This window comes from Chlamydotis macqueenii, chromosome 29, assembly GCF_036417535.1.
Source record: "Chlamydotis macqueenii isolate bChlMac1 chromosome 29, bChlMac1.mat, whole genome shotgun sequence".
NCBI classification, from domain to species: Eukaryota; Metazoa; Chordata; class Aves; order Otidiformes; family Otididae; genus Chlamydotis; species Chlamydotis macqueenii.
Window position 1 is genome coordinate 1286520 of NC_141584.1, and position 26726 is coordinate 1313245.

At 61.0% G+C, this 26726-nt stretch overlaps 1 protein-coding gene across 10 annotated transcripts in view; it reads right to left on the bottom strand.

The window, feature by feature from the left end:
* The window catches only part of HDAC7 (histone deacetylase 7), an 87448-nt gene that overhangs the window by 9627 nt on the left and 51095 nt on the right, over positions 1-26726 (bottom strand). For 5 of the 10 annotated variants that reach the window (XM_086768786.1, XM_086768782.1, XM_086768785.1 and 2 more), the window contains 8 exons: positions 6837-7033; positions 5036-5126; positions 2930-3041; positions 2356-2471; positions 2068-2190; positions 1456-1565; positions 916-1032; positions 498-696 (listed from right to left, as the gene is read on the bottom strand). In XM_086768786.1, the coding sequence (XP_086624912.1) occupies positions 498-696; positions 916-1032; positions 1456-1565; positions 2068-2190; positions 2356-2471; positions 2930-3041; positions 5036-5126; positions 6837-6986 (1018 nt within the window). In that variant the 5' untranslated portion in view covers positions 6987-7033. Of the gene's footprint in view, positions 1-497; positions 697-915; positions 1033-1455; positions 1566-2067; positions 2191-2355; positions 2472-2929; positions 3042-5035; positions 5127-6836; positions 7034-10774; positions 11153-12799; positions 12955-19886; positions 20254-21532; positions 21879-26726 lie in introns of those variants that run through there. The other 5 variants (XM_086768781.1, XM_086768787.1, XM_086768789.1 and 2 more) reach the window with 5 other exon arrangements.

The window sequence follows — 26726 nt, forward strand, 5'->3', positions numbered from 1 at the left end:
GTTCTCGTTCTGCTACAGCCAGAGCGGATTACCTAGAGAGGCTGTGGGGAGATATGGCAGCTAGAGGCACAGCCAAGAGATCTGAGCTGCCTGGCTCAACTCAGGGTCTCTAGTGAAATCTGCTGGCACAGGAGCCTAGGAAGAAGCAGGAAAGACCCCTTGGAAGGGGGCTTCTGGGCTGCAGAAAAGGCGCATGGCTCCACAGCAGCCCAGCTCAGGCAAGCCAAGGGGCAGCTGGGGGGCAGAGCCGAAGCTATGGCGCTCTCAGCACTGTGGAGGCCGTGGTGCGTGCAGAACTCTGGTTTCATCCCTGGCAAGGACACGCTTGCCGGCTAGCCAGAACCAGGGTCAACATCTTCCGTGCCCTCAGCCCCGGCTCATGGGAAAGCAACGGAAAAAACAAGGCCACTGGGCTTTCCTGGCACCCAAAAAACCTGCCTGCCCCGAGCAAAGCTCCACGCTGAGCCACAGCGCCCGTCACCGAGCTCGACACGTACCTGCCACCAGCGGAGTGTGGGTGACCGAGGGCTCGAGGATGATGACAGGCTGGAGCCGAGGGGACAAGGGGCTCCCAGCCTCGTGCTGCTCCAAGCCAGCCGGTACGAACATGGGCGAGTGCGTGCCCGCGAGGACAGGTCCGTTCAGCACGGGCACCCGGTGCGCCAGGCTGGAGAGGGGGCGGCGATCTGCCTCTCCCTGCAGGAAGGAGGAGGACGGGGTTAGCAGCCCCCCGGGATGCAGCACGGGGAGGGGACGGCACGTCCTCACCCTGCCCGTGGGCAGTGTTTGGGAATGCCCAGAGCCAGCACATGCCTGGCATTACCCCAGCAACCCCAAGCCCAAAGGAAAGGGCATCCCCTGCCCCACGGGGACCTTCCGCCCAGTTCTGGGGCTACCTGCAACCTGGCTACCTACCCTGGCGCTAGTGGTAGCCGGCAATCCCAGCGTGATGGCCGGAAGGGAGGCTGCACTCTGCAGGGCAAACTGGGCCAGTGAGCTCTCCTGCATCATCAGGCGCTGGGCCAGGGGAGCCTGCACCAAACACAATTCAGTCATCAGTCTCCTGCTCCAGCAGCGCCAGAGCTCAGCGCAGGACAAGCAGCTTGGGTGCGGGCAGCAGAAGAGAGCGGCTGAGCCCCAGCTGCCAGGGGACCCCTGGGGCCTGGGCAAGGGGCATCAAGGACCCGTGGGGACAGCACATACACTAGGAGACAAGAAATGCACGCTGTGAAGGAGGGCGGTGTGTTGTGAGCAGTGCTGGCGGGGCAGAGGATCCCCCCGAGCAGGGAGAGCAAGGCTAAGGGCAGTTCCTGGGCAGTGGGGCTCAGGGCCAGGGTCCCCGAGGGGAGATGCTACCTTAGCCTGAGGATGGGAGTGGGAGATCAGGACGCCCAACTCTGGGGTCAAGAAGGCCCAGCCCCCAAGATCTCTGGCTGCGAGGCCGCTGGGACTCACCTCGTGGGCCATGCTGGAGGCGGCGGGGAGCGCTCCATGCTCGGCGGGGAGGCTGTCGTTGGGAGAGCTGCAGCCGGACACCGGAGTGCTGCTGCTGCTTGGGGAGGAGTCTGCACGAGGAAGACAAACGGAGGTGATGGGCACAAGCAGCCAGAGAAGGGCTGCACAGCCCCTGCTCCAGCGTTTCATAGCCCTCCCTCCCTCTGAGAGCTGCCCACCGCGCCCGGAGGGGCAAACCTCCCTCTGACTGCACGGCACAGCGGAGACGGAGCCGCGCTGACAGCGCGGGGTACCCCACCACAGCAAGGAAGCCTGACCAGCCACATTTGCTCAGTGCCTCGGACCCTTCCAGCCTTGTAGGTCCATCAGGAGCCCAAAAAGCAGCAGGGCACAGCTGCGGCAATGTCCTTCCCTCATTCCTCTATCCCCGCACCACTGTGGCAGAGCTCCCTCCACGGGCTGTGCCCAAGGAGGGCACCGAAAACGTGCCAGCCCCAGACACAGCCCCCCAGCAGACGTGGTGCAGGATCCTGGGCAGACCACAGCTGCTCCAGCCTGGCCCCAAGGTCTCTCCGAACCCCCGAGGTATCACCAGCCAGGTGAAGCCCTCACCGATCGCCTCGGGCGGCCGCCTCTTCAGCGAGGGAGGAGCGCTCTCCTTCCGCGTCAGGGGGTTCTTGCGTCGGTCAAGGCACTTCCTGGGCTTGCAACGCACCTTCAGGTTGGGCTCGGAGGCTGTGAGCAGACAGGACAGTTAGTCCTGGCCCCACTGCAATGGGGGCAAAGCTGGACTGGCTTTGCGAGGCCAGGCCACCCCGCTTCTCAGCTCCAGCCATCCCCTGCAAGCAGGCCGCAAGGATATCGTAGTGGGAAGGAGATGACATTATCCCCAAGCCTTACCTGTCTTCCGCAGCGGAAAATGCTCTGGGGGGTCAAGAGAAGTGCTGGGGACGGCGGGTAGGAAGGTGCTGAGCACAGGAGGGGAAGGGCCTTCAGGATCCAGAGGCTCCAAAGACCTACAGGGAGAAGTCACCTTGTTAGAGACCTTTCCCAGCGACGCCCTCCAACGCAAGGGTGGCCCACGGGGCATGGCCTTTCCCGGGTTTGCGCTAGCTGCTCTGCCGGTGGCCAGAAAGGCTTGTCCTGTCCACTCCCACAAACACCTAGAGAAGAGATCCAGCTGCTGTGTTTGCCTTGTCTTTGGACAAAAGACAAGCAGCTCGGCAGTACTTTTTAGGTCTGGAGATGGATAAGCCATCAAAGTCCAACGAAGTCAGGGAAAGCAACATGGGAGCTGCAAACACGTAACACAGAACCAAGCTACCTCACCCTGACAGACATCAGCTAAACCGTACGTCTAAAGACCACGAAGCAGAAGATAAGGGCAAGATCTTGCCCAAGATAAACAGCCACCTTTGCGAGGTCCTGAGCAGATGTCCCACTCAGGGCAGGCCAGAGGGTGCCCTCACTTTACCTGTACGGCATGGCTGAGGGGTTAGGGTTGCTGGTCCTCTCCAAAGCTGCCTGCTGCTTCTTCAGGATGACCTCAGCCAGCTTCTGCTTCACCACTGTGCTGGCCACAGCACCTGCAGAAAGACCAGCAGTGACCACACGGGGCTGAGAGCCAACACGGAGCAGCCCAAAGAATCCCTGCGGACACGAGTGTGGCCCCACAGCTCCCGAAGTAACGTCAGGACAGCTGGAGACCCCTACAAGCACACAGACACTGAGAAAACCCTGTGGAGATGCTTGGTGCAGTTCTCAGGTCAAGGCTGGCTCAGGGAGAGGAAGGCCAGCTGGGAGAACAGGAGCTTCCCAGATGGTCAGGGAAGCATCCCCGTCCCGCCCTCAGCTCTCCCGTGTCACCGCAGCAGCCCGATCTTTTCGTGTCCGCCTCGCTGAGCATTGGGAGTGCGGCTGGTGAGAGGCAGAGCATCGCCAGAGGCGAGTCTCAGCTTGGATCTGCCTGCTTCACGTGAACCAGAGTGAGCAGGTCTGAGCTGACACCTACAGAATAACGAGGGCATGAAAGCACAACGCGGCTCATACAGCAGCGACACAACTCCCACGGGTGCATGGGAGCCTTCTGAAGCCCCTCCAGAGACACCGTGCCCTAGGGCTCCATGCTGGTCATTCCCAGCGGACGGCACGCAGCTCTGCTCCTCCTGCAGCTCCCCGCGCAGCCACGCTCTGCCCTCAAAGGGGGACAGCTTGCGTGAAAGACAGCAAGAAAAAGAAAGCACCTCCAAACAGTTCAGGGGATCGCTCTGAGGCTCCCAAATCTCTTGACAGAGCTGCGCTCTTCCGGAGAAGCATGAGCCTTACCACAACCCGCCGGCAAACAAACAGCAGTGCCCCTGGCTCAACACCTGGCCCCACCGCAGTGGTGTACACGCAGCGCCTGAGTGCCGCAGGGGGGCCGCAACCGCCAGCCCCCGGCTGCCGTGAGCCTCCCGCGTGGCTTCCCGCTTCGGACTAGGGCCTGTTCCCACGCTCCCACCTCTGCCGGGCCGTGTCTCCACCGGTCAGTCCCAGCAGGAACGCGCTGTGGTTACGGGGGGACGCTCCACGCCTCTCTGTCAGCATGCAGCGCCTCCGGGCGCAAGCTCCTTAATTTGTAGGATCAACCCCCAGATTGCACAGAGGGGCTGTGCACAGGCGGTCACGCTTAGCCGCGCCGAGCCGACCGCGCTCGCAGGAGCTGTTTGCTCAGGAACGGCACGGAAAGGGCAGGCGCTGGGTTTTCAGCGCTGCAGTCATCCCCATCCACCCTGCGAGCTGCGGCAGGGCAGCGCGGGCTCCGCAGCCATTTGGGAGCTGAGGGACGAGACGGGAGAAGAGCAGCATCCCCACAGACCTCAGGCCGGGCTCACGGACACCGGGACGGGGCAGCGCATGCGATGGGGGCTGCAGCTGCACCTTTGGGTGGTGATGCAGGGCACCCACCAGCCCCGGCGGAGCCCCCGCAGCGACTGGCACTAGATGGCGCAGGGAGACCGCAGCCGGAGGGGGCTCGCAAACGCTTCTGCCCAGCGTGGGAGGACCCACGAACCTCTCCCCACCGCCACGGGTGCTCCAGCCCAGTTCATGCCCAGCCCAGCGCACCGGGCAGCCACAAGCAGCCAGCTCGGGCAGCACCGCTGCAGTGGGGCATGACCAACTTTGGCATGGAGATCGCTGGGCCTCGTGAGGAAGGACACGAAGGGCAAACACCAGCTAGGCCAAGGAGTCCCCCAAAAATCTCTTGCCACTCGCTGGCATCGCTGCTGGCTGCTCAGAAGGAGCAGAGTTCCTCACGGACACTAAGCCCTTCTCTCGGCCCCAGCCAGGCGCAGCGCGGCTCCGCTTGACGCACAGGACAGAGATGCCCAGTGACGTGGACCCTATCACACATCTTTAGACCAAAAGAAGGCAGAGCTTGGTCCGGATGAGGGCAGAAGCACCTGCTGAGCCCCCTTCTAAAAGCCACTCTGATCTCACTCCCTCTGTGAGCCAAGCCCCCTGGTTTTGGGGACACGGCTCCTCAGGCAGAGACACAGCGCCCGGTGCCGTGTGCCGGCAGACACGCGGAAGCTCTTACTTCGCTTGCTCTTGTCCTTATTGAGGATCTGCCGCAGCTCCTGCTCCTGCTGCCCAGGCTCGGCTTCGCGGTGTGGGGACTCCATAGTCACCTGCAAGAGGAGAGGGACATCAGCACCAGGAGACCCCAGCCTCGCCAGCGCGGAACAAAGCCCTCTCACCCCCTCCCCAAGCCCAGGGCATGACACCACGGTGATGGAGCGTGTCTGAAACGGTCTGTTAGGTCATTTTGGGAAACCTGATGGGCAGCCCTGGCCGACAAGGACGTGTTAACCTGCTTCATCACAGCAAACCGGACACGTCTTCGTCTCCAGAGACGTTCTCCCCAGGGACGCTGTAAAACTCAAACCAGTCTCTTTCAACTTGCTGCCTTTCACGGTGTTTTGACATACTGGTAGCTAGAGCATGGTGTAATACAGCAAAAAATAAAAATCATGGTTGACTAAAAAGAGGAAAAAAGAAAATAAACCATTACAGCAGTCTTAAAGTTTGGATCTCGGTGTTTTCCAGCGCTGAGGTTTTCAGAGACGATTCCGTCTCACAGACAGGTCAGAAAGCATCACGTCTGCACAAACGCCTCAGCACCCAGCAGTCGTGGCGGCAGCAGCATCTCAAACTCCCCTTGTGTGGACCAAGCTGACGCTCAGCCTCTTCCAGAAAGCCTCAGCGTGATCCCCCCAGGGCTTCCAGACAAGATTACTGGGACCAGTGAGCCTGTGGCAGCCACCGAGAGCGGGGCTGGTGTTCAGGAGCAGAGCACATGGGATGTGAGAGAGGTGGATGAGGCTGGAACAGAGAGGGTACAGCTGCACCTTCCACCGCTCGAAGGGGTTACAGAGCAGATGGAGCCAGGCTTCTCCAAGGAGGGCAGCAAAGGATGAGTGGTAACGGGACAGATGCAGCACGAGAGAAATCCCAACGGGAGGTACTGCGCTGGTTCCTGCCATGGGCATCGCGTAGCCCTGCGTGGTGATCTCTGTGCTCACAGGTGGACACAACTCGCCTGGACGTGGTTCTCCACGACCTGCCTGGACATGGTTCTCCACAACTCCCTGGACGTGGCTCTCCACAACCTGCCCCTGTCTCTGAAGCTGGCCCTGCTCTCAGTGGGGGCCTCCAGAGGAACCATCCAAAGTGAATCCTGCTGTGATTTTGTGACAATGCAGTCTGGCAGCAGGCGCCGTGCGGGGCAGGGGTGCTATTCTGGGTGACGCTAGAGAATCCCAGTGAAGCCTTCCCAGAAAAGCAAATTAGCTGGTAAAGTGAGTAAGCCGTGCCTTCAGGGCAGAGGAACAGCGGTGGCCAAGCGGAGTGGCAGATCATAGACACCAGGCATCCTGTCCAGTCGCTCTGGCTCCTCGCTCAGCACACATGGAATGCGGCTGAAAACATTTCCCCGCTCTGCACATCCCAGGAGGCCACAGCTCTCCCGCTGGCCTTGGCAGGACGGAGATTTGGCCTGAAAGTAAGACACGAAACCCCCCCACCTGACTCCCTAGCCGGCCTCCTTGCGTCAGAGAGGTCTCCAGGCTGGCTAAAAAAGCACTACGGACTCTCCAGCTCAGGGGGAAGACGGAATTCACCTGGAAAGGTTATTTTGGGGTTGGGATTTCCAGCCTCTGCCTCTTAATTCCTGCCAGAGAGCTCAAAGCCAGCCCTGACGCAGGGCACTGCTGGCAGACACACGCGGCACCATGAGCTACGTGCTCTGGGGGCAAAATTAATCCTTCAAAGCACCCAGTCCTCACCCAGATGCTACCAAAAGCGGGTGCGGGTCCCTCCTGCACCCCGGAGTGCCATACCCTCACGTGCTGGTGGGCGAGCTGCTCCACTTGCTGCTGGTGCAGGCTGGCGAGGAAGAGCTGGTGCTGCAGCTGCTGCGTGTGCTTCAGGGCCAGCAAGGTGGTGTCAGAGCCGGGCTTGACGACGCGCTGCCCGATCCGCAGGTCCATGGGGACGGTCTGGGGCACCCGCGGGGAGGTGCACGGGTTCACAGCAGCTGTCGAGACACAAAGCGGGGCACGGCTCAGTCCCTGTCCGGCTCAGAGCACCCTGTTGGGTAGATCGGCAGGGAAAGCACCAGGATGGGACCCAGGTATATCCCGATGCACGGGAGGGCACGTGAGGAGCACGCCCTGCCATTGGGAAGGGCGTGCCACACACCATCGACCACCCGCAAAAGCCTCCTCCATCGTCTGGGAAAAAAATCCTGTAAATCATACAGCCCTGAGGAGTCTCCGAAGCGCTGCAGGCATCTCTCTCTGACACCACGGCTGAGAATCGCTGTGCAAGCTTCAGACACTCCTGCCCTGCCCGGACGCACAGCCTCCCCATGCGGTGAACCCCCGTCCTCACGGGAGCACCTAAACCAGCCCCAGCGACACAGAGCGTGGGAGCACCCGCTGCAGCGGGGGATTTTCACCAGCCAGCTCCTAAAGCCTCGCTTAATTTATCCCGCACGTGCCACGGGCCAGCGCAAAGCAGAGCTGGTCGCCTCCAGTTGCAACAAACGGAAGACAAACCTGCAGAAGAGGTGGGCAGAAAATTCAGCACCAAAAGACGCTGCGAGGGGGATGCTCCTGCAGGACGCAGGGCCAAGGCCGCCGCAGCCTGAGAGCCAACTGTTTTCCAAAAGCAGTTTCAATTTAAAAAAACCAAATGCAAATGTTATTTTATAGACAGAGACCGCACCCTGCGCTGTTCAAACCTCAGCCTCAACAGCATCAGGGAGCGCGTGCTGACAGCTGCAGCAGTGCAGGAGAAATCTCCGCGGGCTCTTGCCCCGTGACGCAGCATCCACACAGCTCTTCCAGGGAAACCCGGCACGCTCCTGCCCCGGCCCGCAGCATCCACAGAGCTTTTCCAGGGAAACGCGGCACGCTCCTGCCCCGGCCCGCACTGCCCCGCAAGGGGAAGGAGGAAGAGCGCGTTCACCCAGGGAGGGAGCAGGTACCACCGATAACTGCAAGCACACACCCGCGCAGATGATGGGGTGCAGAAACGCGGCCAGCTCTGCTCTCCTGCACGGCCCAGGCTGGGAAAATTCCCTCTGCTCCAGGGCAAACGCTTCTGGGCACCAGCTCAGCTCTCCAGGACAGAAACGTCCCCAACCTCAGCCCGTGCCGGAGAAGGACCTGTTCCCAGGAAACCCCACGGCAGGGTTTACCCTGTTCTCTCTCCATCTCGCTGATAACTGCCTGAGATTTCATTTGTCTCTGGCTAATTGGCTCTAATTGCTACACCCTGCCTGCCCCAGCGTAACTGGCATGATGCGGAGGTTGAGAAAGACGAACAGCCGCAGCCCAAAAGCCGCGGAGCTCCTCTACCCCGCGATCAGCGAGGCCTCGGGGCTGGACACGACACGATGCCACGAGCGGGGAGGACGAGCCCCGCAGCCCCTTTGAGGGCCAGGCACGGCAAAAGCAGAGGAGCGCATTCCAGCTGCGTTTTTATAGTGAACAAGGGTCCGAGGGAAGTCACTTTGAGCAAGAAGCCCCCAGGTCCTCCCGCTGCGGGTCCTACCTCCCACCTGTGAGAAGCCAGCGGTCCCGAAACGGCTGACACCCTCCATGGGGCTCACAGCTCATTCCAGCACTGCCCAAAGGCTGCAGCGCCTGGGCCCGTCTCCGCACAGCGCGGTGCCAGCACCAGCGCCCTGGGCGGCCGTACCTGCCTCTGCTCCAGGAGCCTCCCCGCTTCAGCAATCCCAAAGCGCCTCGCATCTCACTAAACGTCAGTGATTTTGAAGGATGCAAGAGAGAAGCCGGGCTGTCACCTCCTGCTTCTCAGCTCAGGTGTGTTCCCAGCTCCCAGCGAGGAGGAGGAAGGTGCCAGAGGGACGGGCACTGGCCAAGCCCCTCGGGGATGCTCGGCGGGAGGAAGGCTGGAGGCGGGCAGCAGCACGCCATAGTGCCACCTGACGTGCCGGGCTGCTGGCAGCCAGACGAGAACAGACCGTGACGACCAAACCTCAAGATGGGAAACGGAGACTTCTGACAGCTCCCGGCCGAGCCAAATCCCCGCCACGCGACGTCTGTCTGCAGGAACCTGCTGAAGCTCAGCTGTCCCTCGGTGCCCTCCAGCCAAAGGTCACTGTCCTGGTGTATGCCACCGAGGGGCAGGAGCTGGGAAAGGCAGGGGGGCTGCTGGGGGGCCACAGCTGTGGGGCTCGGCTTTGGAACGCTGAGAAGGGCTGCTTACGGGCAGGAGTGTCGCTCGGCGGGGAAAGCAGGGCTCCAAGGAGGAAGGGACGAGCCCACCGCACCACAGCCTCCGTCCTCAGAGACGATGGCAGCCAGAGAAGCGTTGGCACAGCCTTCCTCTGCCTGCGATGCCAAAAACGCCCATGGGGAGCTCCCCCCGCCAACGCTCAGCGGCAGCAGGCCTGTTCTCACCTCCCCATCGGCTCGGCCTGACGCTGCCTCTCCAGCACCTCCCTGGGGCAAGAAGGGGCAAGAAGGGCCAAGAAGGGCCAAGAAGACCTCGGGGGCAACTGCAGGTGCAGGAGTGGGTATCACGGGCATCGCCATGGATGGAGGGGGAGGCACGGCCGGCGGCACAGAGCTGAGGGGGAAGGCACTGGTGGGGTCTCTGGGAATCTCTCTGCCTCACTTGTTTCAGTCTTTTTAAAAACAAACTCTGAGGCAGTGGAAGAGCAGAAGTGGGAGGGAACGCATGTGCTGGGAGAGAGGGAGGACGGGCAGGCCAGCGGCCAGCAGCCAGAAAAACAACTCCTCACCGCTCGCCCAGAGCCAGGAAAAAGGCTGTCGAGCATCCCCGCGGCCAAAAGGCTCCAGAGCCAGGGAAGAGCCCCCAGCAGCGGCTGCGCAGACCCTCCTCCTGTCACGGCCCCCTGCTCCGCACATCGATGCTGCACGGAGCACCCTGCCACGCTGCGCCCTGCTCAGCTGGGCACGTTCAGCGAAACGGGGCTGTTCCGAAGGAGGAAGAGAGGGAAGACGGGATGAAAAAAGGGACCGTGGGAGCACGGAGCGGCCCGAGGTGCCCCAGAGCGGCGGCAGGCGCTCCAGCCTGCGCAAAGCCCCGACGCACAGCTTCGCAACCGCCCAGCGCGGGCTAACGCCACAAAACTCAGGGCGCTTTCCAGAGCTCAGAAACACGACGCTCCGCACGCCGAGCGCCAGGGAGGAGAGGGACCGAGGATGGGCCGGGGGCAGCGGCGCTGGGAGCGCAGCCCACCCCCCGGGCAGGAGCCTCGGCCACCGTCCCCACGCCGGGACCCCTCCGGCGCGTGGCAGCTCCCCGGGCACGCCCTGCGTCCCTCCCGCTCCGGCACGGGCTCCAGCAGCCCCGGACCCCTTCGCAAAGCCCTTCGTGCCCTGGGAGCTGTTTGTTTCAGCCGTGACCTCCCGGTGTAGCTTGAATTCATTTTTGAATTTGCTGCCGGGCCCTCCGCCAAGAGTTACAGTAAACAACTCCCCTCCCGGCAGCCTCCGACGCTCGCACATGATTCAGGGGGCAGGCGGCCAGGCGAGCAGCTCCTCCTCTTCCCCTCACCCAAAGAAGGCCAAAAGCACGGCCCCACGCTGGCTCCTGGGGGGTCTGCCCCTTTCCCCAGCCCCGCCTGGGTCCTGCCAGTTCCGAGTGGACCCTCGTAAGCCACCAGCACCCCGACACGCGGCCACGGAGTGGCCGGGACTGGGATGCACGGGCTGAGACTGGGATGCTCCACTGGCCCCGTGCAGCCTCAGGGGGCCGAATCCATCATCATCCTCCTCACCCGCGTGGCCAGGAGCGGGGCTGAGTGCCGGGACAGGGAGAAGCAAGCTGGGAGCACCCACTCAGGGAAGAGGCGGAAGGTTTCTGGGACAGGCTCCTCTCCCGGATGGACGTCCAGCTGCCAACATTTTTGCGAATTATTTTTAGTTCGCAAGAACATTCGCATGGGAAGGTCGGCGCTGGTGGCGAGCTCGTCTTCACACAAGTGCTGGGGTTGGCAGGGGCTCAGCAGCCACCACGTCCCCAGCAGCACAGCGGGACCGGGGCCGCACTTGCAGGGCAAACAGCGTGGAAACGACCCTGCCCTCGCACCACAGCAAAACTCAGCTGCTTCGCCAAGACGCGATGGCTGCTCCCGCTCCTCCCTGCTTCTGCTGAACAATCACTGATTGCAAAGCCTGTCCGCTCAGCTCGGACAACGCGGGAGGCATCCGGGGTGCGAAGCAAGGCAGTCTCAGCCTCTGCGCTGGCGAGAGGTGAAGGTGGCCATGGGGACCAGCTGCCGCCCCGTCCCAGCCTGCGCCACGCGCCCCGGCCGGCAGGCAGGAGCACCGGGGCCGTCACGTCACTGTGGCACCAAGCGGTTGTTTTTCTGGGTCACCTCACGCAGCCGGGTCAGCGGGAGGAAAACAACACCGCTACGGCAACGCGCTGGGAGGAAGCCGAGGCCAAGCGCGCCGCGGTCCCGCTGCGCGGAGGCGACGGCCCGGGGCTGCCCAGCCCATTGCACAAACCGCTCCGCACCTGGGCAGGTACAGCTGCTGTGGATCCACCCTTCCTCCGCGGGAAGGGGAGATTGCAACACAGCCACGAGCAGCTTCGGCACGGCGTCTCTCCTCGGCGTGCCCTGGGAAAGCCTTCGGCGGCAGAGGCGTGAACGCAGGCTCCGTGCGCAGCAACGCGGCGCGGGTTACCAGCATTTTCCAGGCTGCCGGCACGGCGCAGCGCGGGGAAAGCAGCCGAGGCGCTCCAAGGGCCCGCGTGCTCGCCGGCGAGGTGGGGAGAGACGCGGAGCGAGCGTGCAGACGGAGCCGGGCTCCCTGCTTTGCAGTCAAACGCCTCTCGGGCTCCTTCTGAGCTTTTGGGCAGGGTGAGGTCTGGTGCCAGCGAGCGGTGGGAACCCGGCACACGTGTCGCTCGCTGCCCAAAGGGAAAGCGCTGGTCGCGCTGCTGCTCTCAGACAGACAGCATCCCCCTCTCAAAAAAAAAAAAAAAAAAAAAAAAAAAGCAGCGCAGAAATCTTTGCTTTGGCATTTCCTGATTTTTTTTTTTCAAGCGGCAAGACCAGCCGTCAGCAAAGAGCTGCGCTTATATAAGAGGGAAATAAAGCAAGAGGCAAACAAACCGGGGCAGGCAGATCACTGAGGAGCAAACCAGCCGCATCCGAGCTCGCCGCGCCTTTCCGTGCATCCCTGGCCGAGGGCAGGCTGCAGGCTCTGCGTACCAGCGCTGCCCGCACGGCGATCGAAGAGCTTTGAGGCCGAGCAGCAGCTAAAGGCAGGGTTTTTTTTTTCTGAAAACCATTTCCCATCTTATGTTGATTAGCTGTGAAAGGTTCAGAGTTCAGGCGGGTTGAGGAATGCACGTGATTAAAAACATTCCTCTCTAATAAAAGGAAAAGGTCTTCTCCAGAGCCACGCACAAGTAACAAAAATTAGCTGGCGGGCATTTGTTCAAATTAAAAACACTTAAATGAGAAACCACACGAAAAGGACTATGTTGGAATAACACTGAAGATCACAAAGCCAGAACTCGAGAAATAGGAAATCCCGGAGTCGGGGTACCTCGCACCGCCTCTCCCTGGCCCTGCTGCCTACGCGCCAAGATGCTGGGTTTAATCACGGGACCAAACACTGCGCTCCCCTCAAAGGCAAGGAAAAAAACCCGACAAAACCAGCATCACCCCGCTATCTGTGCCCAGCTGCACCAGGAGCTGGGACACGGGCACGGCTGTCGGGTCTCGCAGCTCTCGGGGGGACAGCAGGAACCCCGAGCCGATGCTCCACACGCCCCTGCGCTCCCCTACCTCCATCTGCTCCTGCGTCCCCGGGGCGCTCCCTCGCAGGACCCCGCGAAATCGGAGCGCGTGGGGCATCTTCCTCCTTCCTCGCCTTGCCAGGGAGCTGCCACGCGGCGCCGGGGAAAGCCCTGTGCCGCCGCAGCCGTCCCCGGGCGGAGAGGCCGTGCACAGCGTCCCGCGTGAGCCATACGAGAGCAGATGATGCTCAGGGCAGATGTAATGCTTGGAGCGGTCGGTTGCCAAATTCTGATAACTCTTTATGGAGCACGTTAACTGGGAGTTTCAAAGGCTTTAGCAACTGGCCAGATGTGGGTGGATCCCTCTCCTCCCTACCAGACAATAAATTCCTGCTCCAAAACAAGAAGAGGCTCATGCTTCTCCATTAAAAGCCCTCGAGAGTTTTTCCACAAGGGTAAAACAATTATTTTTTTTTTTTTCACTCTGATTCTTGCAAACTTTCTTCTGCAGAAGGTTTCCAGAAAACATTTGCGACAGACGATGATTAAAGCTTGGCAGAGGCACACGTGCATCACAAAACCCTTTCCGCAACCAAAGTCATGAACCAGGATTCAAAGCGCACACCTGAAACCATCCGGACTACGCGCGTCCACCTGTGAGCGAAGCGTATTATTTAGGTATTTCAAGCACATAAATCAGAAAAAACCCCTCTGTTTGAGCCTGTACCGAGATCCACATCAGGCCTGGGGGAAACGGATCCGGGCGAGATACTTCCCCTGATTACTTTCGCTGGTTATTCGTGGCTTGTGACCTTTGAGGTAGACATTTAATAGCCCTCCCTGGAATTTTCTCCCCACAAATGTGCGTAGTTCCATTTTGAAACTCATGACTGCGGGACGCAAAGCTCTGACCGCGCGCTGCGGGACCGCACCGCCGAAGGACGAGGTGCAGCAAACCCCTCGGGGCTGAAACAGCCATGGAAGCGGTCCAGCTGCGTCGCCGGGGACATACAGGTGCCTGCGCTCTCCCTGGACCGCGAGCACCCTCCTCGCCGGCCCCCGTCTGCGTGCGGGCCCTGGGCTGCCCCACGGACGCGGTCGGTGGGGCGAGCAGCTCCGCGCGGGTGCGTTTAGGCGCCGTTTCACGGCAGGTTTTCCACGGGCTCTCAAATCCAGACTGGCCTCAAAAGTGGTCAAGAGGATCCCAAGGCAACCTGGCACCACGCAAAATTACCCCAAACCTTAATACCGGACTTGAAACTCACTGCAGGCCTTACTTAAACCCCCAAACCGCTTCCTCCACGCTCACATACGGCTCCCAGAGGAGCTGGGCAACCGGCCAACGCGCCAGGGGCTGAGCTCCGCGGACGCTGCCCCTCCTCGGGGGATGAGTTTTTAAAGCCTTCAAAGCAGCCAGCCGCGAACGCGCAGAAGCAAAACCTGGCGATAGGTTTCGAGTCTAAATCCGAGGTGGTTCGGTCAGAGGGACAGGCAGGTGCTAAGCCAAAAAGGAGCTGGGCACAAGCAGGCTCAGACCACGCCATGGGCAGGCAACGCAGCGGCTGCGGTTTTGAAAATAACTGCTCAATATCCCAGTGTGCGGCATCCCATCCCTGCCGGCTGCTCCGCGGTCGTGCCCTGACGTACGGCACCGTCAGCCATGCCTCCGCAGGCAGCTACACGTGCGCTTGCGCGCGTTTAAAACAAGAAAGTAAATAAACAGTGTTTTTACCGGCGTCTTTGCGGAAGGATCAGGTCCCCACGCCACACAGCGTGAGCGTGGGCAGCACGAGGTGCGAGGTGGGACCGAAGGGCTCATCTCCTGCAACCACAGCCGGGACACGGGACCGGAGGTGCAGCGAGAGAGCTCCATCCCCGCCACAGCTCTGGCACAGCTGGAAACCTCTGGCAGTCATTTCCTGCCAGCAGTCACATCCTCCCACCCCCACCGCTCACAAACCCCATCCCAAATAGCAGCACGAGGCCCCTGCGGGAGGATGCTGTGCGGAGGAGTGCGAGGTATCCCCAGGAAGCCTCGCAACAACCACCATTTCCTCCGAAACAGAGGGAAATTCATGACCAAAGGGCTCTGTTGAGCCAAGGTTGCCTGGCGGTGCCTCGTGCTCCCCAGAACAGCGTAGGCAGCTCCTGCTCCTGGAAACTCCCAAGATTCAGGAAAAGCCCTCCCTTCCCAGAAGGGAAACATCCCCCACGGTGCAGTCCATCCCACTGGATTCCTTCCCCTCCGGCCACTCTCACCTGGTCGCGCAGCCCGGACGGGGTCTGCCAGCTCCTCCCTGCTTGACAGCCACCAACAGCGGCTCGGCACGGCCCCGCACGCCGCGCTGCCCCGACTCACGCGGTGGAGAGGCAGCGCCGTTCCCTCCCGGTTCTCCCTCGAAGCCCGTCTCCGCGGCGGGCTGACGCCGAGCTCCACCGCTCCTCGTGCCCCGCCAGCCCCGCAAACGCACTCTGGGGAGGGCTGCTACGCATCTTCACGGCCCATGGCCTCTCCTTGCAGGCAGAGCTACGGGAGCAGCCGGAGAAGGGGCGAGGGTCTGCGCTGTGTTCCTGAAACCTCAAATACTGCCAACGCCCGCGGGCAAAGACAAACGCGGATGACAGGCAGCAGCTCCAGGCAAGCAAGTACCCCCACTCTGCCTGAACTGGAACAGCCCGGTGTCTTCCAACAGCCCCATCTTCTCGCTCGACCGGGCTTCCAGCAAGAGGCGTCCGTCCCGCCTAGAGCCGCAGCACCATCTCCCTGCCTACACCAACACAGATCTTCTTTGGAGAGAGGCTTTAGCACCGGTCCTGGTACGGTAAGCTCCTCTGCGTCCCCGATCTCCAAGCAGGCAGATGCCAACCGAGGCAGAGCGGCACAGCAGCCCCACGGACGCAGCCAAGCGCTCCCGGGAAGGCAGCGAGCACCCTCTGGGCGCAGGACGCCTCGTCTTCCTGCGCCGGGTTTGATTACATCAGCACGAGAGGATGCGGCCTCCGTGCCAAGGGAAGCAAAGGAGAGATCAAACGATTGTACGAACCTCTCCTCAATTACCAGCCCTTTGCATAAGCAGAGGAGAGCGTTCCCAACCGGTTTGGACAGCACGCCGATGGGCTCCTCAGCACCACTGCCCCGTGCCGTGCCGCTGCCCGCAGCCCATCCGGGCACCGCTGCGGAGGGGTCCGCGCTGCTGTCACCCCCTGTACGCATAAAGCCGCTGTCGGGAGCGTAATGCCGCGGCACGGAGCGTCCCGCGGGCACGGCACGGAGCAAAGCCTCCGTCCGCGTGCCCCAAACCCACAACCTGCATCGCCTCGCGCCGCCGGCGCAGGGTCACCGCTGCGCAGGGGCTGCTGGCGGCAGCGCTTCGGCTCAGCCTACACGTTTATTTTTTTAATTGCTGCATGCAACACGGCAAGAGCCTAGCTTGACTCATAAGTCCCTGGGGAAACGCTCAGGGCTCCGAAGCCGTGCCTCACTTGATCTGGAAGTGCTGAGACAAAAAGCCCGGGCTCCCACAATACCCACTCTCAGCGAGTGCCTGCTCACGGGGACGTGCCCGTTAACCGGAGCCTCTCCACGTGCTGCAGAGAAGGAAATCCCTTTGGCAAGTGCTGGCCAACGGCCAAGGCTGGGCTGGAAGGCAGATTCAGTCGTGAAAAGAAAATTTTCAAAAACCTCAGGCCCAGTACAACGCAGAGAGCAGGAGAGCAAGGAGCTGGAAGAAACACCGGCAGCCCCGGCTCGAGGGAAATACGATGTGACCCAGGGAGGGAGGCACAAATGCAATTCCCCACGTGGATCTAAAGACAGCCCAGCCACCATCAGCGGGGCGCAGCTGGAGCTCGCCCAAACCTTGCTCAGTGCTGATGGAGGCGTTTGCGCAAGGAGGCTCTGAGGAGAGCTTTGTAAGGCTGGGGAGACACAGCTTTGCCCTGCCAGGCCAGGGGACGGGACGTGGCGGTCCCCGACCACTGCCAGGCCCGTCTCAGCATCCCCTCGAGCCGGCGCTGGAGATCACCAGCCCGCAGAGCGGACACTCGGGTTAGGGCGAGCGCTATTTATGTCGGAGGAAGGAAGCTGCAACATTTTCAGCTTCCTGCACAAACACACTTCTGGCACCCTTTGCTGCGGGGCTGTCTAGCACGGCCTCCCGTACCTGGGTACTCACGAAGATGCCAGGAAAGCATGGCCTTTGGCTCAAAGGTGGCGTCTGTGCAGCTGGGCGAGGCGCAGGTGTCAAATCCTTGCCGCAGAGGAGGCCGAAACGTGCCTGGATCCCCCATTCTGCCACGGGGACACCGGTGACAGCCACCCTGGGGGTGAATCTGGGTTAGCGCTGGTGCGTGCAAGCAGAGATCCACAATGCCAGAGCCAGGGAACGTCATCCGGGCCAGAAAAGCTCCAAGAAGTGGCACAGCCAAGTCATCAGGCAGGATTTCTGGGTCTCTGCGAGAGCTGGGGGTGAAGAAATGCAAGGAGGACCCGGTGTCTACATGCAGCCGGAGCTGCCCAGGGAAAAGCGGGAGCAAACGGCAGTCGGCAGGGAGAAGCCTCGGAGGAGGACGCAGGCCGGCTCCCCGCTGACGGCTGCAGACCGCGGGTGCCCCGAGGCAGCCGAAGCGCCTGGCAGGGACGGAGGGCGCGGTGGGGTGCGTGCACTCGCACTCACGTAGCAACGCTGCCCAGGGTGTTTAACCCAGAAAGCAGGGTTAACCCTACCGCTGAGCCGCTCTAGCACGGGGGGGAAGGAAAATAAACAAACAAACAGACCCCCGGTGAGCCCAGCGCAGCAGCGTTCACCTCAGACACGGAGAAATCGGTGCACGTGTTGGGATGCGAGCCCTCGGCACGTCTCAAGATCAGACCTGGTGTCAACTCAGCAAAACCACGTCCTGATCGAGGACTTGACGGCCAAACAAGGAACGGCGTCAGGCTGGGCGCACACTGCAGAGCTGCGCTGGACGCGGCTCCGGACGGAAGGATGCTCACGGCGCTTCTCACACAACCCCCTCCGTAACGTCTGCGAGGGCTATTTCCCACCCGCGGGCACGCTCACCGACAGATGCCATCCTGTCCCTCCGAGTCTTGGAGGTCAATGCGCCCGCAGAGCCGGGCCCTGCGAAGCGGGCCGGGCCGATGGCACAACGAAGCGTGGCGGGTGCTCTCAGATCTCTTCTCTCAGCGGTTGCAGAGCCAGGCACGGCCGCGCACCACACCCTTGCAGTTCTCACGGGCAAGTACGAACCTTGGCAAAGCCCTCGGCTTGCTGGCAGCCGGCCTCAGCAGCCTCATTAAGTGCAATTAAGCCAGAGTGGGTATTCCCCCCCTCACCCCCCGCTTTGGGAAATATTGCTTTTAGACAAAATAAACAGGGAGGCTTTGCGTGGGCTCGGGCAGGTGGCTGGCACCCAGGCCCCACGCAGCAGCAGGTGGAAACACTCAGGTCTTTGTCAGGGAAGCAGAAGTCGCGGCGGAGCGGAGAGGTCGCTCCACGATGCCAGCCCTCCTCCCGCGCCCGCACGCGCCCGCTCCAGCTCCCTGCGCCACAGCAGCTGCTGGAGACCAACGCAAGCCCCTCTCTGCTCTGCAAACGGGAACGTGCGTAAGACAGACCGTAACAAAGCTTACACAAAGCTTGCTCATATTTTAAAAAACAGGGAAAAATTTCTGCCCCAGCCTACAGTGGTATTTGACTGCATCAGCTCCTCCAGCATCGCTTCTACACCAGCTTGCAGAAGAACTGCTATTCTGCGCCCTCTCCACGCTCCGAGCCTTCCTACGACCACAAAACCACGGAGGAGGGATGAGACAGCTGAACTGCGCATCGCCTCCTGCTTCCACGCAGCCTCTCCGCCCTCGCCGCGCGGCCAGCGCCAACATACGCAACGGGACGCGCGCGGCCGAAGCGTCAGGGAGGCCGAAGCCGTCAAGGACACGCAGGCGAGGCTGTTACCCCTGCCCCCGGGGACGAGCAGTACTTCCCAGCCTGCAGACCGCTCGCGTTTTTCACGAACGCAAAGAGCTGGCTCCGACGGCCGCCAAGTAATTGCTCCATCGCCCTGGCACTGCGGGACGCCTCCCGTCAGCAGGGAAATCGGGAGCTCCTGGTATTCCTGGCAGGTTGTGTGGGCTGGCCCCGACCCTGGGCTTTGTCAGAAACGTTCGGCGGCTCCACACTGGGGTACAGAGGGGAGAGAACGGCACGTGACGGGTACCACGCGCGGCCGATGCTGTCTGAGAAGGACAGAACAGCCACACTGCGTCCCGATCCACTTTGGGATAAGCAAAGAAAAAAAGCCAGAACGGATCCTTAAAGCTTTCTGCTCCGCCATGGAAAAAATCGGCAACACCACTACGTCCCGGGGCTGTCGCACGACAGACTCAACGCCAGCACACGTGAGACGTGAATTTGGACTCTTGTGGCTGTCCTGGGGTGATCCCAGCTGAGCTGGGATCCAGTTCAGTACGAGATGGGCTTTTCCCAGTCTGGCTGCTACCAGGAAGCGACAACCACCCCAGTAAAACCGGTAAAACTCTCCCATACAGTCGGATCCTCAGAGATGTGTCACGAGCAACTTCACCGCTGAACAACGGCAGAGGTGTGGCCGCACTCTGACCAAGACCTTTGCTTCAAACGTTTGGGATTTACTGGTGCTGAAGGGATTTAGCCGGAACAAATTAACATCATTTCCCATGTTAATTAACTCAGCTTTCACTTCCTGGCATGCGGGAGCCCGGCCTCCTCCGGCGCAGCGAGGAGCCTCAGTGATGCACGGCCACGGCAGTCGGAGCTGTGCAAAAACGCAGGAGGGGCTTTGCAACGTTTCTTTGTCACCATCAGAGCCCTGTCCACAAGACGGAGACAAAACACCCCCAAAAAGAGCCAGAACCCCCTTTCCTGGCCATATTTCTCCATCACAAAGCAAGAGGTGACCTTCCCATTCCCTATCCCCACCGCACGCTTCCTCTAACGCTTTCAGAGGCACCTGAAACCGCCCCGCCACGGGGCCAGGGACTATCCTCGCCCCCGCCGCAGCCCCCCACGACACCTCCACACACGCGGCCCCACCGCAACACGGCTCGCAGGGCATTTATAACATCAGGATCCCGCTTTACCTTCCCAAAATACCTTACGTTGAGCGCCAGCAACCTCACCACAGCTTCACCCCGCTGCTGGGAACGGGGGATTTGGAGGCAGCAGCGTCTCCCCCCGCACGGCTGAGCACCGCGAGCCCGGCCACGTATGCACGTCCACTAAAAGCCGTGTTGTAGAAGCATCTCCTGGGATGCAGCTCCGAGTCCTCGCCTTGCACAGGAGGCTGTGCCTCAGCCCGCTGGCTGCCAGCGAGGACACGGGACGAGGCGCATGGCCACGGCCGAGAGTGTGCAGAGGAGGGGAGACCTCAGGGACGTCCGAGGCCAAGACGCATCAGCCCTTTGACCTGGGCGGAGAGGGACGGTGCTTCGAAAAGCGGTAATTGTGCCTACTGCACAACTGCCAGCGAGAAAAATCCTCTCCCCTCGCCTCCCCACCCACCCCACATCCCTTTGAGGCAAAAAGGAAGAAGGCTGGAAACATCCTTCCTCTCCTCGGGACAATGCGATGGAAATAGCAAGGGAGGAGCGGCGGCGGAGGCAGCCTCGGCTCGGCGAGGATGCGGTGCCTGGCCAGCGGCAAGGAGCTGCGCGCAGCTCCCAGCTTCCTGCCATTGTCCCAGCCGGGGCCGAGCCCACGCAGCTGCACGCCCAGGATTGGCAAAACCCAAATCGCCTCTTTGCCCCACAGGAGCAGCCCCGAAACGCAAACCTGCTGCCCCATTAGGAGAGGCGGCCGCGGGGACAGCCTCCACCGTCACGCGGGATCCCCCGGCGCAACAGCCAGGTCTCGGATTTGATCCGAAATCCGCGGGCAGCCACCAGCTGCCAGGGAAACACGGCAACTGCCGTGCGTGGTCTCGCAGAGGGGCTGGAAACCAGAGTCTTTGCTACAGGTGCAAACACCGCGATAAAATCCACCCCTGAGACCAGAGGCATTTTCCACTGCACACACAAAAAAAGACAAGAGAAGACACTTTCTCTGGACCCAGCCCGGAGGGCGAAACAAAGCCCCCAGGGAGCAAGTTCCACCCTAAATTCCTATTTTCTCCTCCAAATGGGAGGTGCACACGTTCAGGCTCCTCAGACACATACGTCAGCAGCCGGAAAATCCTGCAAGGACCAACGCAAGCCCGTCCTGCCGGAGGACGGCTGCTGACGGCAGCCCGAGCAGATGAGGGTGGCACAGGGACTTGGCTGGAGCAGAATCACTCAGAGTTCTGAATCAGCTCCCAAACTTGGGATTGCAGCTCAAGTCGGTGCCGGTTTTGTTATTCACCACGTGTCTGGAGGGCCTGGCAGGTTATCGCTTGCAGCCCTTTTTCATGATCAAGGTGCTGACAGGAACTGTTTTTCTTAAAAAAAAAACCCAACCAAACAAAAATCCAAAAAACAAAGAACCAAAAACCATAGAGAGAAGGCTCGAGACGCTTTTAGGACCTGGCACCACCCAAACCAGCACCACGGAGTCAGCACCGCAGCCGGACCCACCAACCCCTCAGTGCTCCCCTCCGCCTCCGCGGCCTCGCAGGGACAGAAACAGGCGAAAGCGAAGGACGGAGGATGCCACGCGTCCCTGCTCCTCCCCACCACCGCCCAGCCCCGTGACCCTGAAGCAGCGGCTCTGCCGAGTCCCCCGGAGCGGGGAGAGCCGCCCTGTGCAGACTGGTCTCCCTTTACCTGCCGAAAAGCGGGGCCGGGCACCCTCAAAGCCCGGGCTGCTCGCCGAGCTGCTGGCGTCGCTCCCGAAGCCCGGCCGCGCCGGCAGCGCTACAGGCAGAGCCGCTCTGCTCCCTGAAGATTCCCAAGTGCATTTTTGCTCCGCTGATGTGTTAAAAATAGAAAGCATCAGTATTATTGTCCTCCAAGCAAATATAGAAAGATTACATCCTCACTGCTAAAAATCCCTGCAGCAGAGATGTATTCCAACACGGACACACGGGAAAGCTCTATTTCTGGAGCAAACAACTCGGGAAGTCAGTGCAACAGCCGTAAGAGTATTTGTTATATTGACACGCTGCGGCATTAAACACCAGGGGTAAACTCGCCTTCCCCCTCCTCTCCTCGCCTCCCTGGGGTTTTTTCCAGGCTTTTACGCATCTGCCGCAGGCCGCCTGCCTGCGCTGGCCCCCGAGCAGGGCGCGGAGGCTTGCACGGCACTCCCACAGCAGAACGCGCTGCCCCGGCGCTGCCCTCGCAGATGGGAGAGCACGCGCGATCCAGCTCGGGAGTGGCCTTGTCACCGTCCTCACTTAACGCTTTCCAGCTCTACACGGAGCGTTGCCGCAGGAAAGCGCGTAACGCCGTCGCTGCGGCACGGGGAGGGGGGCTCCGCAAAGCGGAGGGCGGAGGCAGCCGGATGCTCCATCCCTGCTGTGGCTCCCAACAGGTAAAAGCAGCCCGCACGCTCCTTTTGCGACAGCAGGTTCCTCCTGAAGGGAAAAGCCACCGGTGACCTCGCTGGCAGGAGACCTGCTGAGCGTCCCCGCCTCCCCTTCCCCGCTCGCGTCCGTCATCCCTGCTGACCCCGGAGGGAGGGGGCCTCAGCCTGAACCTCATTCTTGGAAAGGGAAGATTTCTACGCAAGCTTCGGCCTTTCCATGAGTGTTTGTGCTAACGCACTGGACCGCTCCCACCCAGCTGGGACCGGGCTCCAGATCCAATTGCATTTCTCAGAAAATCACACGGGAGATGAGAGGAATGTGTCAGGTCACTTCCAGCTCCAGGCAGGAACCCTGGCTTCTGCAAAAGCAGCCCTCGGAGAGAGGGGAAAAAAAAAAAAAAACAAAAAACCAACCAACCTATTGGCAAGGGGATGTCTGTCCTTCCAGCGGCTCCCCGGAGAGGTGCCCAACGTGGAGATGCACCACCGGGACCCACCGCCGCACTGTCCCACACCAAGCCAGCTCTGCGGGCCACCGCGCTTCGGACTCGGCAGGCAGCAGCCGCAGCGGCAGCGCTCGCCCCGCAGGCACCCACACACTGACCCACGCGCAGCGCCGCGGTCGTTGCTTCAGGGATCGCTCAGCCCCCCCAAAAAACCAGCCCCTGGCTCCCAGGCGTCGCCGCCTCGCCGGGGGCAGAGCGCCCCACGGGAGGGCCCGGGAGGAGGCTGGGGTGGAGAGGCCGCACCACCATCCCCAGCGCACGGCAAACACCTCCCACCCGTCGCCGCTGAGGCAGCGAGGCTGTAAGTACGCTCTGCAGACAAAGCATAACTCACTTCACCCCCTCCCCTTCTCCCCAAAACAAAACACACACCCAGAAACAGAAGGAAACCAGTCAGGAAAAACCCGACAGTAATTCCACAACTATTTCAAGCGGTTCGGTTCCCAGCGGAGGCTGCTCTGCCCTGCGCCACAGCCCCCCGCCGTACCCGAGCTGCCCGGGGTCCCTCTGCGAGCCCGCGCCGGGGCCGGTGGCGCAGCGTGCCGGGGCCGCTTGCTCCCCGTTCCATACCGCGCACATCTCATTGGCATGGCAGCGCGAAGGCAGTGCCAGATTTCCCTCTGCTGAGCCAACGCGCTTGGAAATGCATGACGGCTTCAGCAGATTAATTGGAAACACAGCCTGGGTGTTGCAATCCCAGGAATGACTCCAATTTCAGGAACAAATGTTTTCATCTCAAACTGGGAGCAGTCACCCAAGTGGAAGGGCGCATTTTTGTTGCTGTAGCTCACCCCTCCCCTGGCGCGCCGGCGATGGGAAGAGCGCTGCGTCGCACCCCGACGGGGCCGCTGTGCCGGCGCTTGCGTCACCGGGGAGCTGCTGCTGCTGCGGGGATTCCTGAGGCTCCCAGCCGACACCAGAGAGGGACAGCCCGAGGCTTTCCTACGTCGATGTCCTTCTGCAGCACCGCGGTGCTCCTGACGGGGTCTGCAGCCTCCTCTGCCAACAGCGAGAAACAGGGGAACAGGACGGGGCACAGGAGTCCCCTGCCGCAAGTCATCAGCTCCCCAGGGACGGCAATGCCACCGCACTGTGGCTCTAGAGAGCCGCGGGCAGCTCCTCCGCAAAGTCCTCTGCGGCTCCACGCACAACATGAGGACGTTTCCAACTCTGGCACAGGTGGTTTCCCAAAAGGCCACTGCCCCTCCCCAAAGCCTCAGGAGGACCAGCTCTGCTCCCTCCATCAAGGCTGGAAGAGATGTCCCTCTACGGTGCAACTCTTGCATCTTCCGCACTCACACACGGAAATGCTCATCCTGAAGAGTCCCAAACTCTGCTTCTGCTGAAGGACATGGGCTGCGAGAGCTCAAGGATTCTGTTTCTGTGGCCTCAACACCTGGAGGTGACTCCAGCTCCGAGTTCAACAGCCTGGATCACCACATCACACACACCTCAGCAGCCCTGGAGAAGATGCTGATGGCCAGCTCAAGTCAGCCCCCCAAGGTCAAGCCCAGGAGAAAGGACCTAATTCCCCCAACAAAGGTCCTGAACAGAATTTCCAGAGGCTGAAGATAAATTCCCACGAGACCATTCACTCCATCTAGTGGCAAGCCATTCCCATGCTTCCGTATCATTTTTCCCCCCTCTACAGCAAGAGCTCTCCCCCTTCCAGGGGTTTCAACATCAGTTTGCTGTTTCTTTGCTCAGCCCCGTCTGCTGCCACCCTCCCATGCTCTCTTAGGTGGTCCCTCTGCAGCCATCGCAACTCTTGGTGTTCTCCCTTCACTGCCAAAACCAAAAAAGCTCTTCCATGGCTCGGCAGCTGTGCAGCGGCTTCCCTGTTCCCAAAGCTGAAGGGGATAAGGGAAGGAGAAAAGCTGGTCTCTCCACCCTCAGAGCCCTGGCAGGGAAGTCTGCTCCGACGTCCCGCTGCCAGCGCTCCCGCAACCCAAGAAAAACCGTGTGGGCTGTGGCAAGGCTGTGCGGCTGCTGCCGGAAGGAAAAAAACCGGGAAGCTGGGAGCCCAGTGCCAGGCTGAGGGAGCAGCTCGCGCGCTCGGCTCCGACGAGCCTGCACCCAGAAGGGACGGACGGGCCGGCTCTGGAGGTGCTGGGGCTGCTTTACCGATCCCCGCGCGCCGCAGACGGACACGGAGCAGCGCCTGGGTAAATTCCCGAGTCGGCAGAGGCGCGGCAGGCAGACGCTCCCAGAGCGAGCGGCGGGGATCTGGAGCTCTCGGCGAGCAGGCACAGCCCCGCCTTGCTCAGCCTAGATGGAGGCCACGATTTCAGCTAGATAAAAAGGATTTTAATCTTCCCAGATAAGTCAGCTCCTCCAGGCCTGGTTTCTGCCAGCTTCACCTCCTCTCCCAGCTGTTTGGCCTCCCCTCGCAGCACAGCCCTGCCAGAGCCCTGCCTGACCCGGGAGCGGTTCATCCAGCGGCACAGACAGCCCCAGGCTGCGCGAACCCTTCCTGCAGCCCCCCTGCCCCACTCCAGGCTCAGATCCACCGACCCCAGCCCCAGATCCAGTTCCCGTTGCCTCACAGAGCTCGTTTTTCTGCACGACAGCCACAACTCCCAGCCAGACTTTCGGATTGTGATTTCTATCCCTTGCCACAAGGTTCTCACCCAGCGAAATACAAATTTCTAGACACGGAGGAGCTGCAACGCCACCTCTCACTACGACACCACCGTCCCCGCGCCGTGACCGTACGCTGTCACCCAGGTCTCCCGCTTCCCACATCAGCCACCTTCCAGCCACGGCAATTTCGGCGCGCTCTTCGATCGAGAGTCTTTGGAGACAACGTGTCAAGCGGCTTCCCAACGCACAATTCTGCCAGAAACTGTTCACCCGTGACCAAACCCTGCCCTCAAAGTCACATAATTCACAGCCTTGCTGCCATTAATTCGGATATTCTGGCAAAATAAACGCACCAGGTTTGTAATGAGCACCCACCTCAGGAGCGTTGCTCATCCCAGAGCCTGCTCCAAGATCTTTGCTTGGGGTATCCCTGTCTCCCGGACCGGGAGATCTGTATGCTAACGCTAAGTACCTTGGAAAAGCAACCAGCAGCACATAACTGGGAACCTCTCTTCTGAACCGGGCTGTCGGTATCAGACTGGTCAGTAGGCAGGTGAGCTCTGGCAAAGTCTCATCTCTCGTTCCCAGGGTCAGGAACGCGCAAGAGCTGTTGCAAGGGGATGAACATGGAAGTGGCACGGACAGAGGGGAAAGCCATGGGCATCCGCAAGGATCTCCTCCGGCAGGCAGCTCTGTTGGGAGGCCTCCCCCGCCGAGCAGAAGATAAGGTGGCAGAAGGGAGGACAGGCAGATTTCTGCAGATGCAGCACACGCCCAAGCTCAAACCAGCTCTAGCCCACAAATCCTTCTGCAAGTTTCTCTGTCCCACCTCCAAATGTGCCAGCACCCATCCTACACCCTGCACCCCTCCCAGGCTTCTCCTCAGACACACCCTCCACCTTCTTCGCTCGCTTGGCACAATGTCCCAGACACGTCCGCGTGGTGCGAAACGGCCTCTCCGTGCCAGCATCCCGACCTCTGCAGCAGGGAAGCAGCCAGGCATTATCCCTTGTTCCCATGGCCGTCGCAGGCTATCATCCCGTCTGGGCTCCTGCAGGACAGAGAGTGAACCTCCACCCAACCAGCACAGCTACTCATGACCAGACCCAACCAGACATCCAAGCCTGACAGCAAGGTCCCACCAAGGAAAAAAAAAAACAACCAAACAAACAAACAAAATCCCCAAATCCTCCCAGTTCCTTGATCTTGACAGATCTTTCAAGGATTTGTCATCATCACTGTTAGAAATCCACACCTCTAAACACAAACAGAAAAAGGCAGCCAATAAAACTGACAGGAACTGCAAACCAGACTTGTAGATCTTCGGCCAGGGAAAGAGCAGACTCCAGACGTTTCCCCAGGGACTCCCTTCTGCTGTGATTTGACACGAAAAGAGATGAGA